At 36.0% G+C, this 20476-nt stretch overlaps 2 protein-coding genes across 6 annotated transcripts in view; one reads left to right on the forward strand and one right to left on the reverse strand.

Moving 5' to 3' along the window:
- KIF18A (kinesin family member 18A) overlaps nt 1–6992 on the reverse strand; it is a 76267-nt gene extending 69275 nt beyond the window's left edge. For 2 of the 3 annotated variants that reach the window (XM_045557709.1, XM_045557706.1), the window contains exon 1: nt 6912–6992. The gene's annotated coding sequence lies outside the window, so the exon portion shown is untranslated. Of the gene's footprint in view, nt 1–6803 lie in introns of all 3 variants that reach the window. The other variant, XM_045557708.1, reaches the window with a different exon arrangement.
- Nucleotides 6993–8030: 1038 nt separating this feature from the next.
- Nucleotides 8031–20476, forward strand: part of METTL15 (methyltransferase like 15) — a 185437-nt gene continuing 172991 nt past the window's right edge. For 2 of the 3 annotated variants that reach the window (XM_045557710.1, XM_045557712.1), the window contains exons 1-3: nt 8031–8070; nt 9416–9656; nt 12597–12883. In XM_045557710.1, coding sequence (XP_045413666.1) covers nt 12614–12883 — 270 coding nt within the window. In that variant the 5' untranslated portion in view covers nt 8031–8070; nt 9416–9656; nt 12597–12613. The remainder of the gene's footprint in view (nt 8071–9415; nt 9657–12596; nt 12884–20476) is intronic. The other variant, XM_045557711.1, reaches the window with a different exon arrangement.

Here is a 20476-nt window from a genome sequence, read left to right on the forward strand (position 1 = left end):
AATGGAATACTATTCACTTTTAAGTATGAAATTCTGTCATTTGTGACAACATGGATGAATCTAGAGGATTTTATGCTAAGTGAAATAAGCCAGGCACAGAAAGACAAATATCACATGACCTCATTTATATGTGGAATCTAAAATCTGAACTCATAAAAGAAGGGAGCAGAATGGTGGTTACCGGAGGTTGGGGTGGGTACGGTAAGTGAAAAAGGAGAAATGTTGGTCAAAGGGTACAAAGTTTCAGTTAGACAGGAGGAAGAGTTCTGGTGATCTATTGCACAGCAAGGTTAACTATAGTTAATAATAATCTATTGTATATTTCAAAATTGCTAAGAGTAGATTTTAAATGTTCTCACCACAAAGAAATGATAAGTAAGTGAGGTGATGGATATGTTAATTAGCCGAACTTGCTCATTTCACAGTGTATACATGTATCAAAACATTACATTCTACCCCATAAATACATTTGTCACTTAAAAATTAAAAGAAAAAAAATCTATATCAAAACAGCATTTGAATAAGGACTTGAAGGAAGTGGGGGAGTTACTCAGGCAGATATTGGGGGAAGCACATTCTGACAGAGAGAAAAGCTGGTGGAAAGATCCTAGAGTGGTGGTTGGTGTGTTAGTTGGAATAAAATGAGCAAAGGGGAAAGTAGTAAGATATGAAATAAGAAACATAGGCCATTAAAAGAACTTTGACTTGTACTCTGAGTAAGATAAAGAACACTGGAAGGTTTTGAGCACAGGAGTGACAATCTGATCATTCTCACAGCTGTGTAGATAATATACTATAGGGAATAGAGACTAGCCTATTAAAGTAATATAGACAAGAGATGACGGTGTCTGCTCAGAATGTGGCAATGACAACAGAGGTGGTATGTGGTCAGATTTTGGACATATTCTGAAGGTAAAGCTGTCAGAATTTCCTAACAAGTAGATGTGGAATATGAGAGAAAGAGAGAAGTCAAGAATAACTCCAAGCTTTTTAGCTTGGAAGAATGGAGCAGTCATTCACTGACATGGAAATAACTGAGGGTGGAGCAGCTTTGCGGTTGATGGGAGATCAGGAGTTCAGTTTTGGTCATTTTAAGTCTCGGAGTTTTAACAGACATCCAGGTGGAAATGTCAAAGCAGTTGGAAGACAGGTTAAGAAAGTAAACGTTGTCTTCAGAGTCTTAATGCAGTTTTAAAGCTTTTAAAAGTTAAAACTGCATTAAGACTTTTGGGAAATCTTAAATCAAGGAGGAGACAGTGATCAAGTACATTAAAAATTCTGCTAATAGGTTAAGTACTTAATGAGAATTAACCATGGGATTTAGCAACACGGATGAAGCCAATGAGAAAAGTAATTTTTGGGGAATGGTAGGGACAAAAACCTGAATGGGAGAAGATTCAGAGACATGGAATATAGAAAGTGCTCCTCCAAAAGAGAGCAGAGAAATGGTTAAGTGGAGGGGGAAAAGGGGTCAAAAGATGTATTTTTTTTTCAATGGGAGAAATAACAATATTAAAGTTAAAATGTGTCACAAAACCATACACTTTTGGACAGAATTCAAACAAGGCCAAAGCAATCTAAAAGCAGCAGATACTGGACACAGCTTTACCTTTTTAGTACTCTGTCTTTACCCAAAAATAGAACTCTGAAAAGGAAGGGATGGTCATTTGGATTCTAACAGTCTGGTCCCATGTGAATTACTACTCTGCTCTTTCTTCATCCTTGAGCTTCTGTCTAGTGAAGTTTCACAAAGCACGTTTACCACCTCACTTCCATGACCTTGGACAAGTTACTTAATTTCACTGAAACTCAAGTTTCTATTTGTAAAAAAGAGACAGTAAGACCTCATAGGATTGTTGTGAGGGCTAGGTAACAAGTACTAAGTGTAGTATTAAGGTATTTGATAAATGTCAATTCTCTTTCCTATCTGCTCCCACTTCTGCCTCTTCTTCCAAAGTAACTGAGTCCATCCTTGCGTGTTTCCCAATGGGCTTATGACTGGCACTTTGGGTAGGACAATTCTTGCTGTGTAGAATTGCCCCATGTATTAGAGGATGTTTAGCATTTCTGTCCCCTGCCTATTAAAGGATAGCAGTATCCCACATTGCTTGTGATACCTAAAATTACCGTCCACACACTTTTCTAACATTCAACAATGCTTTGAAATATTCAAAAATGCTTTGACTTTAAGAGATATACTTGTTAAAAAAATGATAGATTAAATATACACAAATGAAATAGTTAAAAAATAAACATAAAATACTATGTGATTATTTCAAAATAGACTTTAGAATCTCAAGGTTGGAGGGTATCTCTCACCAATTAGTTAATTAATTAACTATTAGATGTTAGAGCCAGACAGCTTAGGTTAAAATCCCAGCTCTATTGCTTAACTAGCTGTGATAGTAGGCAAGTTATTTAATCTCCTTGTGGCTCAGTTTTCTCACCTGGAAAGTGAGACTAACAATAGTACCTACCTTATAGAATTATAAGGATTAAGTAAGGATAAAACACTTACCACAATGCTAGGCTCAGAGTATGAACTAAAGTGTTTGCTATTATTATTATTTGCAGTGTAGTGAGGGAAACATATTAATAAAATATTGATACAAACATGTAAAGGTATAACTGTGGTAAGTGTTATAGGGAATGTTAACGGTGCTATATAAGACTGTAATGGGGGATTAATATAGTTAGAAGGCTTTCTAGAGAAAGTGACTAGAGCTGAGAACTGAAGAATAGACAGTTATTAAACAAGTAAAAGTATTTAGGAAGCATAGGAAGGAGAACTAGTTATGCATTTAGTAAATATTTATTGAGTGCCTTCTATGTGCTGGGATTTTTCTGAGCCCTGGGATAGAAAGGGTCAGGAGTGTGTGTTGGAGACTCCTATTTTAGATGAAGCAGAAAAACTTCTCTGGAGGGGTGACTTTTTAAAGAGACTAAAGTGAGGGAGCAAACCTTGTGGGCCATGAGCATTCCAGGCGGCAAGTCCAAAAGCCTGTGATGGGAAAGAGTTTGTGTGGAGGACACAGGCTAATTGGCTGCATGGTCAATTTGCTTAAATCTCTTGTTTCTTTTAACTGGTTAGTTTTAGATAAATGGATGTAATTTTATCTACAGCATCTAAAGAAATGTTCAAGGGAAGCTTTGCTCCCTTCTGCAGCAGCTGGAGAGAACAGAGGGGAAGGGAAGAGGCTGCATGAAAAGATAAAAACTAGATAAAAATGAGGACAGGTTTAGAAGATCTTTAATGCAAGACGGTAGAGTTTAGATTTATTTTGAGGTTAATTGGGAATTATTGAAGGCATTTTAGAAGGCAATAGACTTTATTCAAGTAACATTTCAGGGAGAAATTCTGATAATTATCTAAAGGAATTTAAGAAGTATAACATCAAATATAACAATGTTTTACAAGTTGTTACAGATTTTAACAAAGACATTGATCTTAATTTTTAAAGTAACCTGTATTTCCCTACTTTTCAAAAGCAAATAAGTGAATATTATTTGTTAATAAAAATGCCCAAGGTTAACAGAATCATCAAAATGTAAAAATTAGTCGATGTTCAAATATACTGACAACTGCAGGGATTACTGTGATTGCTCCTACTTAATACATGCCCTCTTTCTTTTCTAACATGGCTGACTAAAAGAGTTGATTCTGAATATGGCACACACCAAATTCCTTGACCATCTTTAACATGAAGCAGCAAAAGAAAAACCTAAATATTGTTATCTGTACGATAATGTGTTGATTCACAAATTCTTTTCAGACAACTGTTCAGAAGACAGTTTTACAGCCTCTGATCAATTTTGTCATATCTACTCCTAAGTGGTATTTGTTGAATAGAACCAAAAGAGCAAATTGGTTGGATTTCATTGGTGAGACAACAATATTATACTTTCGACACCATTGTTCATTATAATACAGGCTGAGTGTCCCAAATCCAAAATCTGAAATCCAAAATGTTCCAAAATCCAAAACTTTTTGAGCACCAACATGACACTTAAAGGAAATGCTCATTGGAGCATTTCAGATTTCAGATTTTTCGATAAGGGATGCTCAACTGGTAACTATAATACCAATACTCCCAAATCCCCAAAACTCTGAAATCCAAAAAACTTCTGGTCTCAAGTATTTTGGATAAGGGATACTAAATCTGTAGAAGAGTATTTGTGTAGTCTAAGAGAGAGTAAGATATAAAAGAAAAAATAATGAAGGGGAAGGGTTAGACTACATGATACTTACGGTCCTTTTCTAGGTCCAAAATTTTATGATTATTGTGTATGATTAGAAAGAGTACAATAGAATGATAAGAAATGACAGCTAATAGGACTGCCTATTTTTACTTTTATCCGTAGTCTCTTGTAGAGAGACTGGTATATATTAAGTTCTCAAACATATGAACAAATAAGTTAATAAGCTATAAAAAGTACTCATAGAATTCAAACAGCAATTTACTCACTGAGAGTAGAGGCAAACAAAATGTATTTCTCTAAGAGAAACAACATATAGTAGAGTACAATGTTTGACACTAACAATCTCAGTGAGGACCCTGAGGTATCAAAAAATGTTAAATAATGTTCCCAATTTCTTGTTTACAAAATCAGAGAAATGGGAAGATCATGTTTTATTTTCATCATCGAGTTTGGTTAAAATACTTTATTACTTAACAAGGCTAATATTCGATTTCTGGGAGAATCATTTATGTAGAACAGCTCATTGCTCTGCAATATTGAATGAAGAAGTCTTGAGACCTAATTCTCTTCAATAGTTGCGTGGTAATATAAACCAAGTTGAACAGACAAATCTTTAACTCGTAACATATGTAACTATTGCTCATTCTAGATAACGCCACTTCATATAGAGATTTTTCCTAAAGAATCTATCCAAAATAGTGCCATCCTGTTTTTGCCTCTCCAATCCCTTATCAGACTTATTTTTCTTAGAATTTAGCATTAATTAGAAAATACATATTATCTTTTTTTCCCCCCTGTCCTGGACCCAGAAAATATATATTATTTGGTTACAGTTTTATTGCTTGTTTTCTTTCTAGAATGTAAGCACTGGGAGAGCATGGACTCTGATTATGAATTCCCTGTGCTTGTCAGATATCACATAGTAGCCATTCTCAGCAAATATGCTTTAAGAATGATTGGATTAGGTTGATATGGTGATAACTAACTCGTAATAATGGACAACAATTATTATTATTTGAGTATACTTTCTGTGGCAGGCATTATGGTAAACATTTAACATTCATCATCTCATTCAATTCTTATAATAATCACATAAGATACAGGTTCTATTATTGTCTCCATTTTACAGAAGAGGGAACTTAGACTTAAGCAATTTTTCCAAGATGAAATAGCTAGCAAGTAGGAAGCCAAATGTGGATCCAGGTCCAAATCCAAAGTCCAAACTAGGCTCTAAAGGAACCGGACGAGAAGGCTTCCAAACAGTGGTACAGAAGTAAAGTTACGGTTATGAATTATTTCTTAAATACAACCTCATATCTGAATTAGAGTCAACAAACATTTTTTAGGATGACTGATAGTCGATATTATCATTTATAGCCTCTATCTATCCTAAACCTCTCTTTGGAATAACCTTAGTCTTAGAGCCATTGCTTCCACTAACTTACAAGCATCGGGGAAAAATGAAAAGTTCGAATGGAGGGAATGCCACCACTGACAGCTGGGCTATTTTTTCCTTCTACTTTTCATAGAGTCAAGAGCATAAAAGTAATTTTACTGCGTCCTAATTGAGTCGGGATATATATATAGAGAGAGGGAGAAGATGCACTTTCAAAGTGAAAATTTTGTGAATTTGTAAATACTCTTCAATAACATAAAAGGAAATTAATTACTACTGTTAATGGCAGATAATCTTTGTTTACTGAAATAGTTCTTAGAAAGTAATACAAGCGTGATAACAAGCACTACCTAGTCTTTGGACCTCATATTCTCCAGCACAAAAGTTCATAAAAAAACCTCCCAAAACCCAAGGCGGGGGGAACCTGGATGTGGTGAAATGACACTAATAACAACCTGTAGAGTTCCTGACATTCTACCCAATCCATAGTTACCTTAAACTATATATCACACACAAAAATAATGTTCTGGTCAAATAATCCCTTCTCATACAGTAAACAGCAGTCAGCATTGGCCTCTCTGTAACTAAGCAGCTAATGAGCTCCTAAAAAAAGTCTCGCAGAAACCAACAACAGGCTGTAGAAGGGATGATACCCAGTGTTTCCAGTTCCTTTCATTTGTAGAGCACTTTGCCAAGTAATATCTCTTCCGCACCTCATCTAATTCTCAGCAATCCCGTTAGGCAGTCAAGGAAGGTCTTGTCTTGCTTGACGCTATAACCGGGGCTCCTGGCGGGTTCCGGATGGACCAAAGCAAGCCTAACAGTAGAACCTCACCGGACAAAAACTTTATGTATTGATGAACGAAAGCTCCTCATTTGATAGATAAGCCCAGAGGTACGCTCACTTGTGCGTCTGAAATAAAACATTCCGAAATTGGAGTCCTGAAGAAAGTTCCCACTGCAATGTGCCGGACAGTTACAGTCCTGTGCCAAAGCCTGGGAAAGGGGCCAAGATACCCTTTAAAACTTCCGACTTCCTCTAAGAATTTAAGGCAGGAGATCCCTGCCCTTCCTGCTGAGCAGTCAGGGGCTAAGCTCCCGCTGAGTAGTGGCTCAGCGGGTTTTCCAATCCCTTCTTCCTTTCACTTTCTCCCCAGGGACGCGGACCACCCCAACTCAACGCTTCTGTGTTTGTCAACAAGCCCACCTGGTCCTCCAGACCTGAAGCAGCAGGACTTTCCGCTTCCAAAGAGACAGGTCATCAAAAGGAGCGTCTCAGAGACCAGGGTTTTCTTTTCGCGAGACTCTCACTCACCTCTGCCCGAAGAGAGGTTACCGCGACCACTTCAGTTCAATGTCCGCCTCCAGGCGCTTCAGACTCAATCACCACATTCAAATCCAAGCCAGTTTCCTCAGTACCTCTTTTCATTGGCTGTCGCACTCGTGACGTCATCACGTCGGACGGTGCCGCGGCGCGCTGCGGCTTGGCGCCAGGAGCCTCAGCCGCGCGGCGCAGTGGAAGCGACCTTGTCTGGGCGTCGCCGTGGCAACGCGCACGGCCGTTTCCGGAGGCGGTGGCCGAGGTGGGCGGGGTTAGGACGGAGGTTCAGGTGGGACGCAGCCACCTGGGATGGTCAATGCTACCTCCAGGCTGGCAGGTGCAGAGCCTGGTGCCAGGGTTTTGGGTGTGAGCGAGACTGTTGCAGGCTGGGATTGGCCTATGCTCTTTGCTAGAGGTAGAGGCGGAGCCTGTTGGATGTGGATTGATGGGTTCTGGGTGTTTTATTTTCTGCTTTTCTCTGAGTAGTGAGGCCTCAGAGCAGTTGCAGGGATCTGTTTCTTCCAGCCATATTTACTTGGGTCGAACTGTGAGATCTCTTTATCTGAATTAATTGGAAGTCCAGGTCTTTTGGTTTGAGGGCCCAGGCCTACTCCCGTTAGTGCTCACTGTAAAACTATTTGGTGTTTAGCTGCTTTTTAGATTCTCTAATAATGGCATTACAAAATAAATGCATTTAAGGATTTTGGCCTAGTTTGTTATCGGATGAATGAGTTTTTTTTTACGTCCCCAGTTGTGGGTATTATTTCCAAATGTATACTTTAAGAAGAGAGAAAATACCTGGAATAAATGGGAAATGTGTTTGCTAAAATAACTCATCTTTTTTTTTTTTTTTTTGGAAACAGGGTCTTGCTCTGTCACCTAGAGCTAGAGTGCAGTGGCATCATCATAGCTCACTGCAACCTCAAACTCCTGGGCTCAAATGATCCTCCTGCCTCAGCCTCCCCAGTAGCAAGGACTACAGGCTCGTGCCACTAGCGCAGCTAATTTTTCTATTTTCTTTTTGTAGAGACGTGTTCTCACTCAGGTTGGTCTCGAACTGCTGGTCTCAAATGATCCTCCTGCCTTGGCATCCCAAAGTGCTAGGATTATAGGCGTGAGCCACCACACCCAGCCTCACTGGATATTTTTAATAGTATGTTCTGAATTTCATTGTTGTTCTTTATATTACTATTAATATTATTGTATCCATTCACTCAGTGATTATTGATTGTAGATTTTAGAGACACATTGCACACAATAGAGTCAAAATCCCAGCCCTCTTGGAATTTATATTCTGGTAATTCAAGATCTCTTTATAAATAGGATAGCACAAAACCAATACAGAGTATTATTAATCAAACAATGTATGGAAAATCTCCATATTATGGACGTGTCTTTCCTAGTGAAGAAAATTGGGAGTATTGTATATTATGCATGTTATATTATAGTTCCTAAACACTAGATAGAGCATCAATAAAGCTTCTACTTACTTCAGGCTGTATTACATGAATCTTAGTTAATAAAATGGTTATTTGTGTGGTGCTGGGCTTGGTAATAAAATAGAGAAGACATTTTATTTCAAATATGCACTTCTATATAGTATTAATATTTAGTTTTGCTATTCCAGACATTTTATTAATTACATATGTTGTTTAATTCTCAAAACAGCTCATGAAATGTAGCTACTGTTATCTTCATTTTACTGAGAGAAAACTGAAGTTTTCAGAAAATCCCTAATGGAAAATATTTGTCTTGAACTGTATAAACAAGCCAATTCAGAATTGAGTTGTCTCTGAAATACTTTCTAGATTAATGTAGTCTGAAAATATGCACATCTTGCCAATTTCTCGTGAAATTGCATTGATCATTGGTGAATAAGTAAATAGAAGTGTTTTAAATTTTGTCTTTTTAAAAACACCCACATTGTATAAAGCTTATCAGTTTCAGATGTTTCCACACCTAATCTAAGTACTTTTCATTTAATTTCGAATTTGGCATTACACTTGCCGTTTGGCAGTGTTCAGATGATGAGGCCTGTATTCTTAAAGAATTATACATTTGGTGAAAGCAGAGATATTTGAAATTACAATCAATGCATTACTGTGCCAGCTGGCTACTCTGGTTTGTCAAGATATTAAGGAAGTACAACCGACAGGCTAAGAGAATGGTGTATTTTGTAACGAAATGAAGAAAAAAACAATCAAAACATTCTAAACATCTGGAGCGAAGGAGACAGAAATTCCCACCTCTTGTTAGGAATTGGAGAATAATTATGTCGCGTTATTAGAACAAATTTAATTTACGTTCATAGTAAACTGAAGAGAGAACGATAAATGGAAAGTTAGATTTAAAGTTGCCTCACATTTTTTAAAAAAAGGAAAGTGAATTTATTTTTTTATTTTGTATTATTTTACTTTTTTGTCTTTTTTAAAATTTATCTCTTTTTGGAAAAGTGAATTTAAACATGGCAGTGGTGAAGTCTTATTTATTCCCCCCAGGAATGTCGTTTGGAAACTCCAGCGCCAGCAAGACCCTTTGGTGGCGGGGGCTGGAAGCAGCGGAACTAAAGACAAGCGGTCCTCGGTTGCTGGGGCGGACGTGGGTTCAATCTGTCCGTCCTTGCAAGTTTTCCCCTGGGTTGGGACCTGGACACGCGGCAAATTCAGGGTCTCCAGCACCATAGTTTTCGTCGCTGGCCCAAGTTAGAGGCCAACTGAGAAATAAATCGTCGTGCCTCAGGTGAGGAGAAGGTGACCGAGTCCCGGGAGCTCTTTTGGAAAATACCACGCCTTTGGGGGTACTCCCAGGGGTCGCCGGATTCGCCCGAATCAAAGGAAATACACGCTCCTGCTCCCGCTCCCTCCACAACATGCCTTCAAGCTGGGTTTAGAAGTTTTTAAATAGTTTTCCCTCGTCAGAGTGTAATTCTTAGGCAAAAGGGTGCACTTTCCCTTTTTTTTTTTTTTTAGAACTTCTTTCACTTTCTCTGAATTCGGGTGCCAGTCTTCATCAGGTTGTGTTTTTGGTTTTAAGAATTACGTTTTCAAAGAGAATTTCCCTGCAGGTAAAAACTGACTGCCTTGATGCTAATTGCTAGCACCCTTGAGGAAGTAGCCTTCATAGGCATCACTCACCTTTATGTTCCCACAATTGAAAGGTTAATCTGGGCAATTTTGTGGTCTTCAACAGCTTAAACTGAATTTTGCTGGTAAAGTTAAATGACTTACCTAGGACACTGCATACTCGGTTTTTCTGACTCTCTGCTTCCTTCCTATGACCAGATGAAATTTAAACAATCTAAATCATTTAGGGTGGCTGATTCCAAAAAACTAGAGGAGGGCTCTGGGTTGTGTGGTAGGAGATTGGGCTGCAGAGAAGGAGGAGGGAACTCCCTTTAGAGTTTTGTCCCTTTCCATTTTGGGGGAAATATTTCCAGGAAACCACCACGAAAAAAATGAATTATTTGTGACCCTTTCTACATGTTGACCCAAGTTAGTAGCTAATTAGTTCATAATAAAATCTTCAGTCATTATACCCTGACCATAGTTCAATAAATACATAGAAATTAAGTGCGGTGGACAAAAATTAAATGCTAGTGATAGAGTTTTTTCTATCTGTTCTACTTTTCCCCGTGTGGTTCTCATTCTTACAGTGGAATGGATGCTGCTGCTTTTTTTTAAATTATCAAAATATGGACATACAGTGTAGGTTGTTTAAATATTTCATATTTAGGCCTACACATTGTAGGTCCTCTATTGAATACCGTACAGCATACTGTTACTTCCAAGTAGAGCTGGGCCAAGCCAGAGGATCTGGGTTCCTTAAAAAAAATTGAATCTAACTTAGGAGATGTTTCAAAAGTAACATTAAATTACATGGGTGCACTAAAAAGTTCCAGTGGGCTATGTTTATTGTGTGGGGATTAAAACTTCAGGGCATGGGGATAGACTGCTTGTGTTACAATTCTAGTTTTGTGACTCTCTAGGTGCGTGACCTAAAATTACTTCTCTGTTTTCCCCATCTATAAAATGGGAATAATAATGCCTACCTCCAAAAGTTGTGATAAGGATTGAATAAGTTAGTACATGTAGTGTGCTTAGAATAGTAGGTGGTACTTAGTAAGTGCTAAATGTTAGCAATTATTTTGAAAAATGTTAGAAACACTAAGTTGGAGGGTAGTTGAGTTTTCTTTGTATAAGGTCTCTGGAAACCTAAGGCGTAATTAAATAATGTGGCTAATTTTTTACTGCTGAACATCTAAGAATTTACTTCTCATTTCTTCTTTTTTTTTGGCCACATTTTTCCTGTGTTACATTTCACACATAATTCTATGGTTTATGTCTTTGATAAAGTTAATATGTTATCCTCAAGGTAACATCTTCTGGATGTTATATTTATATATTACGTATTTGTATTTCTTTCTGTTTTTGTCATTACATCTGATCCACTTTTCAATGTTACCGTTCACTTTTTATTGCAAAAGAAAGGAAAGACGTATTTAAGTGGGATTTATGTTTTTTGAAGTATTTTGAGAACGTGGTTTTTGGAGGAGTCAGTAAGACAGGTGAAATTTTCTAGTGAGCATTGATAAAAATGTTAATTTTGTGGAGTCTGGAATTGATCCATTTATTCATTTTTTTCAAAGAAAACATTTATTAAGCACCTAGTGTGTATCTGATTTTGTGTACAAAAGTATGGGTCTTATTCTTACATAAGTCATAATCTGTGAGGAAAGTATAGTGATAACTGCGTATTTACTGTGGTAGTATCAAAAATGATGCTTTGAAACCAACTGGCCAAAAAGCATAATGTTTTCAAAAGGTTTTTTGTTAATGTATTTACATAAATAGTTTTTTCTTTCCATTTTAAAGAGTTACAGCTTGCAGAAAAAAATGTAATAAATATGAGAAATTCAAGGAGTGAATCAATTATTTACTTGATTGTTTTTTGGACACAGGGGACAGGCAATTAAAACAAAGATGGATATGAAATGCCAAAGTGTGCTCAATTGAGTGTTTATAAAGTTATAGTTTAAGTTAATATATACTCCACTGTTGTGGGTTGTTGTGAGATGATCTTGTCAGAGAATATCTGTGATAAACCTGCAAGATTTTCATAGACTGATCATCTCCATTTCTTTTTGGATGTACACGCATAGTCTTCTTCCAGAGACAATCTCTCACAGAAAGTAAAATTGAAGATGAGAATTTAGCATGATGAGAAAAACAGAAGAGTTTGACATAAAAGACCATCTGAACCTAAAATAGAATAATAATTTATAATCTCTTCAGTCTTCTGGATAGCTTTTCAAATAAAGTTTTAACTCCTTGAACCTACTCTTTAGACTTAATTAAAATTCAAAAAAGTGTATTTCAGAAAAATGTTGACTGAATCATCAATTTTTATATCCCTGATGGTTAAAACATTAGTGGTCGTACAGCTTACCAGGTGACATTTAAAATTTATATTTATATTTAAATTATGTTTCTGGGTGCTCTTAGTTTCTTTGCTTTGTGTAAGGAGTTTAGTCACCTACACTTTTTTAAGATGTTTAGATACTAGAGTCTTAATATTATTTTTTGGTGTGTGAAATATTTCATATAAATTTGCTTTCTCGAAAGTATTGCAATATTCTTTTAAAAAATCCAACAGTCACCATATTTAAAATTTTTTTTCTAGATTTGTTGACCTACAGAATGCTTCGATACCCACATTTTTGTAGAATATATAAAGAATTTTTTTCATGCTGGTTTGAATCTGGCATACTTAATTTAGGTGTCTGGCCAAAAAACACCCATACTACAGCAGGAAGATATAATGAATGTGAAGCCCAGGAGCAAACAGATCAAACTGGAGCTCAGAAGTTACACAACTCTGCAGATAGAGATTCTGAAGCTATGGCTAAATTACATATTCCAGTAATGGTGGATGAAGTTGTTCGATGTTTGGCACCACAAAAAGGGCAGGTGAGTTGATGAGTTTTTTATTTTTTTAACATTTTATTTGTTGAGATATAATTCCCCTATCATAATATTCATCATTTTAAAATGTACGATTCAGTGGCCTTTAATTTATAGATGGTCGCCGACTTATGATGGTTTGACTCACAATTTCTTAACTTTACAATGGTGCAAAAGGAATATACAGAAGAAACCATACTTTGAGTACCCACACAACTGATCTGTTTTTCACTTTCAGTACAATATTCAGTAATTACATGAGATAGTCTATATGTCATTATAAAATAGGCTTTGTGTGGGATGATGTTGCCCACCTGTAGGGTAATGTAAGTGTTTTGAGCACTTTTATGGTAGGTGAGGCTAACTTATGTTTGGTAGGTCAGGTGTACTAAATGCATTTTTGACTTATGATATTTTCAATTTATGATGGGTTTATTGTGATATAACCCCAGAGTAAGTCGAGGAGCAGCTATTTTCATGAGGTTGTACAGCCATCATGTATCTAATTCAAGAACATTTTCATCACCGCAGTAGGAGACCCCATGCCCATTAATGTTTACTCTCTATTGATCTTCTTCCCACAGCCTCTGAAAACCACTATTCTATTTTTTGTCTCTATGGATTTGCCTAATCTGTACATTACATATAAATGGATTTGTACAATATGTGGCCTTATGTATCTGCTTTCTTTTACTCAGCATGTTTTCAGAGTTTATCCATGTGGTAGCATGTTTCTGTACGTTGTTCCTTTTAATGCTGAATCATTCCATTGTGTGGTTATGCCACATTTTGTTTATCCATTTGTCAACTGATGCACATTTATGGTATTTCTACTTTGTGGCTATTGTGAACAATGCTGCTATGAACATTTGCATACAAGTTTTTGTATGGATATATGTTTTCAATTCTCTTGGATATATATTTAGGAGTAGAATTACTCTATGCTTTACTTTTTGAGGATCTCACAAATTGTTTCCCAGTGTTGAATAGTTTTGTCAAATAACAATTTTAAAAGAAAAGGAACATTATACTGGCTGAATGATTATGATATGAAAACTGAATTCCACTCACACCTGTAATCTTAGCACTCTGGGAGGTTGAGGTGGGAGGACTGCTTGAGGTCGGGAGTTCAAGACCAGCCTGAGCAAGAGCGAGACCCCCATCTCTACTAAAAATAGAAAAAATTAGCCAGATCTGGTGGCATGCCTCTATTTTCCCAGCTACTTGGGAAGCTGAAGCAGGAGGATCACTTGAGCCCAGTGAGCTGTGATGATGCCACTGCACACTAGCCAGGGTGACAGAGCAAGATTCTGTCTCAAAACAAACAACAACAACAACAACAATGAAACCCAAGAAAACTGAATTGCAGCATAGCTTCTTGAGAATTTCAATTTATAATCTTTTCAGGAATGACTGGAGACAAAGACATGGGTCTGAATTCTGAATTCCTGTTCCCTGTTTTCTTAGTCTTAGTTTTCAACTACCTTGCTGTATTAGGGTTCTCCAGAGAAAACCAACAGAACGTGTAGGTGAAACACACACGCACACACACACAGAGTTGACCCTTGAACAACTTGGGGGGAGAGGCCATGACCCTCGTGAAGTAGAAAATCTACGTATAAGTTTTTACTTTCCAGAACCTTTATTACTAATAGCCTGCAATTGACCAGAAGCCTTACCGATAACATAAATACATTTTATATGTTGTATATATTATATACTGTATTCTTACAATAAAGTAAGCTAGAGAAAATAAAATGTTAAGAAAATCAAAAGGAAGAGAAAATACATTTACTATTTATTAAGTGGAAGTAGAGCATCATAAAGGTCTTCATCTTCATCATCTTAACATTAAGTAGGCTGAGGAGGAGGAGGAAAAGGAGGGATTGGCCTTACTGTTTTGGGTGGCAGAGGCAAAAGAAAATCTGCAAGTAAGTGGGCCCACACAGTTCAAACCCATGCGTGTGTGTGTGTGTGTGTGTGTGTGTGTGTATGGAGGGAGAGAGAGAGAATGAGGGATTTTAAGGAATTGACTCATGAGATTGTGGAGCACTGGTAATTCCAAAATCTGCAGGGTTGGCTAGCAGGCTGGAGGCCCAGGGAAGAATTGTATTCTGTGTCCAAAGGCAGTTTGGTGGCCTAATTCCTTGTTTGAGCAGAGGGTCAGTCTTTGTTTTATTAAGACCTTTCACTAGTTGGATAAGGCCCACCCTCCTAATCCATATGGAGAGTAGTTGCTTTACTTAGAGTCTACTAAGTTTAATGTTAATCTCATCTAAAAAACACCTTCACAGAAACAACTAGAATACTATTTGACCAACTATCTGGACATTGTGGCCCAGCGAAGTTGACACATGAAATTAGCCATCACACCTACCTTATAATATTGTTGGCAGGATTAAATAAGGTCTTAAATTATGAAATGCTTTAAAATCTCCAGAGATATAACAATAATATTAGGTGATATAATATTCAAAATAAAAAAGCTAAGAAACTTTCTGATAAGTATATTCACAAAAGAAAAAATCTTTATTGTAGTAAATTTTCTTCAAATGTCTGTTTATAATTTAATGCTGATACTTAGTGTACTGAGTTCAGACATGTGATCTCTTATTCTAGAAGCTATTGTTTACCTAAATCAAGTATTATCATTTAAAAAGTTATGCTTTCTTTTTCTAGCATATAGGAGAGCGTATAACTTAGTGGTTAAGAAGAAAGATTCTGGAACTGGACTGCTTAGGTTCAGATCTCTTATGAAGGAAACGTGTGCATGTGGATGCACACACAGCCATGGCTCCTTGGTTGTTTTCTTTTTATTTTTTTTTCCTGAGATTTTTTTTCAAGTTGGATCAGGCAGTTTTCATGAACAAAGTTCTAAGCTATATGCATAAAGTTTACTAGAATGGCTGGATGTTGCTTATACAAAAGCCATGAGTGATATGACATGGGATGCTTCATAAAAATACTATTTACCCTCTCCTCAGGCAGTATATATGTAACAAATTAAACTCAGCATTCCTAATTGAGTTTATGTTTATAAAGCATCTAGATCAATGCTGTCACACAGTAGGGACTCCAAAATTTGCATGAAAATGTAAATTAAAAAATTAATTTACATAAAAGTTGTTGTTGAATACAACTTCAAAATGAAATTCTCTTGATTTTTTTTTAAAAATTCAAGATGCGGGATAGCAATTATAACCCATACCTAAGCATGAGTTTTTCAAAAAGAATAAATATATATGTGCATATAGATACACAGATATGTATATACATATGTTTGTGTATATGGGGCGTGCAGTTAGTAAAATTTGGAACTGAATTAAGTGGATTGAATTTGACTTCTGGAGCCAAAAACCAATGCACATTGTATCAATTTACTGAAGCCTAGTAACAAAACCAAATATTTATTTTATACTAACCCATAGAATAGAAAAACAAACAAATAAAAACAAACCCCAGTCCATCTACTAGTAAATCAGTATTGTATCTGCCTTTTTTCTAAAACCAAGTAGCATAAAATTAGACAATTCTATAACTTGACCTATAGTGCTGTTTCATTCTGTTCAAGTTCCTGACAAATGTAATGTTGGTTTATTTTGACATTTTGATTGTTCTGATTTGAGTTGGGTTTTCTAGTAACTTTTTATAGAAAGTTTAATTTTATGAATGTTATTTCTGAAAACTTTCATGTGAGGTACACTTAGAGACAATGTTATTTCTTACCTTTTCTGCTGTCTGGCAGACAGCTTTATTCGCTATTCCCTTAATCTTCAAGTAATAAAGAACTGGTGACAGTCCTTGGACAGGAAAGGTCTTCATTTCTTCCATAATCCATTATTTGCTTCTCTTCTTCCTGAGCCTTTTCCCAAAAATCATTTTCCTTTGCAAACTATGAGTCATACGCTCACTTGTATCAATCATCTACTTAATTACTATTTTCCACATCACCTTCAACAGTGAATTTACAAATGAAACTTTTGATCATAACAGGAACTTTAAAAATATCTAGATGTAGTTTTAAGTGAGGCCTAGGTCATTTAATAGTTTTTTTTCCTTTAATATTTAAAAGGTGCTCACCTAAAGAAAATAGTGATTTGGGGAATTTCTTCAGCACTGTAGCTAGTTTACTACACATTCATTTTTCAAATACTTACAAAACATTTGTTAGTTTGAATTCTAAGGTAAAAAGATCCTCTTTCTCTCCCTTGGGAGGTAGAGATGAAATTAAATAAATATTAATTACTTCTCCTTGCTTAGTTTTCATTATTTCATATTCTAGGTCTGTGATCCCCAACCCCTAGGCCATGGCCTGGTATGGGTCTGTAGCCTATTAGGAAGCAGGCTGTGTATCGCTGCCTGAGCTACACCTCCCACACCTCTACCCTCCCCAGCCCCCCACCTCTTCTCCGTGGAAACATTGTCTTCCATGAAACTGGTCCCTGGTGCCAAAAAGGTTGGGGACTGCTGTAGGTGAATAACTTTGTATGAATGTCTTAATTATTCTAAAAAGATTTTTCTTGCTCCTGAAGACATTTTAATCTAGGCTATGTCGGTCAGTTTTTCACTCCTGATTTATGAAAACTGGAAAAAATAAGTATGATTCTGTCTAATTTAAGATGGTAGCAGTTTGGAGAGTATAGGAGCATTGTTATTCTTTGCCCAATGGCAGTGCTAATTTAGCTTGGTGCCTTCGGGCTTATTCTAAAGTGTTAAGTTATAAGGGAGATGATAGACATGCAAGGACTAGTACCAGTGGCTGTGCAGTTTTGGTCAATTAAGTTACCGTGGTTTTACCTCAGATTGATTCCTCATCTGTAAAATAAGGAAATAAAACCTACTTTTATGGTTATTTTGAAGATTAAATGAGTTAATATATGTAAATTGCTTAGAATGTTATCTTCCAAGTAGTTTGAGCTCAATAAAATTAGCTGTTATTATGGGGCTAGGAAGGGTCAGAGTTGGTAGCTAGATAAAAAATCAGGAGGCAATACTGGGAGACAGCAAAGGTGGAACTAACATACCTGGACCTGAAACAGTGCCGTTTCCTCTGCCAGGAATTCTCCTCATTACCATCTGTGAGGCCTTGACTCAAATTTTACTTTTTCAGGAGAACTTTTTATGAACCTTCAGAGGAGACAGGCGTCCCTATTATATATTCATATAGTCATATACTTTTCTTTCATGGTGCCTATAGTAATTTATAATTTTTGTGAGATTGTTTGTTCAACGGATGTCTCTCCTAGTAGATTGCCTTCCGTGAAGTCATGGACAGGTTTGTCTTGCTTATTACCATTATCATATCTCTAGTGCTTAGGACAAGGCCTGCCACATGGTGGTTTTGTAATGATGTTTTAAGTGAAAGAGTAAGTCAAGGTAAGCCAGAGGACACATGTGAGGCACCAATAAAAGGAATGTCCCTTGGGTACTGAGCTTCCCTGGCTCAAGTCTTTCATATAACTTTGGTCTCAGTGTGGCAGGCCTGGTCTGATCAAGTAACTGGAGAAACCTGTTGAGAAAAGAGATACAAGGGCTGAGAAAATGAGCTGGCACCTAAACTGATGCAAAATAGATTATGATGACAAATAGGATAATGTTGCAAGGTTTGGTTTATAAATATTTCAAAATAAGTATCTTACCTACTTTAAAATTCTAACATTTAATATTAATTTTTATAATTATTAGATTTGCTGAAGTTGTCATGGTGCCAGCTTTGATAATTTTCTTTATAAAAATGCATTATACTCTGTATAATGAAATTTCCTTAAGATCAGTGGCAGTATTTTACCTGTTTAACTTGAAAATCTTTGCAATATTTAATGGAGAGTAAACATTGAAGAGAAAATACTGAGACTATATGTTTGCTGTCTTTAAATATTGAAGGCTGATCACAGAAGGAATTTGTGTAACCCCAAATTGTTGAAAGAGTTAGGAACTTTTCTAAGGTATAGGGACAAAGGCATAGCACCATTTTTTCCTCTAAGAAATAACTTAGAATTTTAGATGGGATGGACTGTTTTAGGATGTAGTGTTTTCCATTTCTTATTTTTTAAAATAGAGATTTCTTTGAAGCAAAATTTTATTTTACGTTGCATTCTGCCTTCATTCGAAAAATGTTTTTATCTTAAAAAATCATGTAGCGCCTTAAGTGGCCTCTGGAATATGATATTTTCAGTGCTGTGCTGGTAAATGTTTAACATCTGGCTTTGGGGATAGGGATAGGATGTGAATTTAAAAAAGCAATAACCCTGATTTTAGTGTTTGCAGATTTCCATGGTATATATATTCCTACCATTACCCACTTCAAGATACCAACCTGATGTCACTGAATATGACATTGTTCTGTTTCTCCTTCTTGAATTTTATATTGAGCACAATGCAGTTTTCTATTCATATTATAGTGCATCTTATATGCATCTGTGCCCTTGCACTTGCTTTTCTCTGTGACTTGTTGGTCTGAGAACATCTTGTTCATATTTCTGTATCTGAGTTTGTCAATTCATCCTTCTTCAAGTGTTTGAAAAGTTAGTCATTCTCTCATCTACTTCTCTCAACTACTTCAGAACCTTGTCCTTTTTAAAATTATGAAGTGTATCACATTGTATTATAATTACTTCTTTGTTGCCACTAGATTGGAAGCCAGTAGGAATGATGTCTTTTTCTTCTTTGTATGCCTAGCAACAGTGTGGTGCCTGACTCATAGTGGGAAGCCAATAGGTACTTATTTTAACTGTCATTGAACTGAAAATTTATTAGGGTTATAAATTGATTTATCTTAATTGCTTTCTTATTTACACATTAGGACCTGAAGATAATGCTGTCCTTGGGCTTTATGCTATATAGCAATTTGTTGCTTCATTTGTTTAATAGATTTAGAAGGAAGTCATTTTGATATTTCTAATATATTTTAAAAGAGTTTCAAAATATTCTTAACCTAGACTCTCCAGTATAGCTAGTAATGGTTTATAACATAACTTGAGAATAACAACATAGTAGACAATAAAACATTTTAAAAGCAAATTACCTTTTTGAAAAACACGTTTTTCATATTACTTTATGGTTTCTAGAAATAGAGAAATGATATGAGAGCATTCAAATAATGCTGAATGAATATTGTTCTTATTTTATTCTTGCAGATTCTATATTTCTTGTAGATTTTTTTCTATGAATAGTTCTAAAGAATGTCTTTAATATATATTTAAAAATCCTATTAGTATTAGATTTCATGATTAGCTTTGTGTTTATTATATGTAATAGTTTAAGAATGGCATATTTATTTTTTTATCTGTTATTTGGGTTAATAGTAGCATTTATAGGAAGTCTACGCTGCCTGGTGATGTGATGAGCATTTTGTATACTCTTGTTAAGGTATTAAAATCTTTTAGGGAGTCTACATTAGTAAATACAAAACAATTAGACAACAATTAAATCTTACTTATATGTGATCATTTAATAAATTTTTCTTATATAATATTTTGTTATAAAAATTATAGTTTATCAAAACTCTAATGTGTGTTAGTTAATTTCATCTTACTCAAAGTGTCCAGTTTAGAAATTCCTTTTAGAGAGTCTTGGAATGGAGCGTATGGGAGTGTGGAT

This window comes from Lemur catta, chromosome 7, assembly GCF_020740605.2.
Source record: "Lemur catta isolate mLemCat1 chromosome 7, mLemCat1.pri, whole genome shotgun sequence".
NCBI classification, from domain to species: Eukaryota; Metazoa; Chordata; class Mammalia; order Primates; family Lemuridae; genus Lemur; species Lemur catta.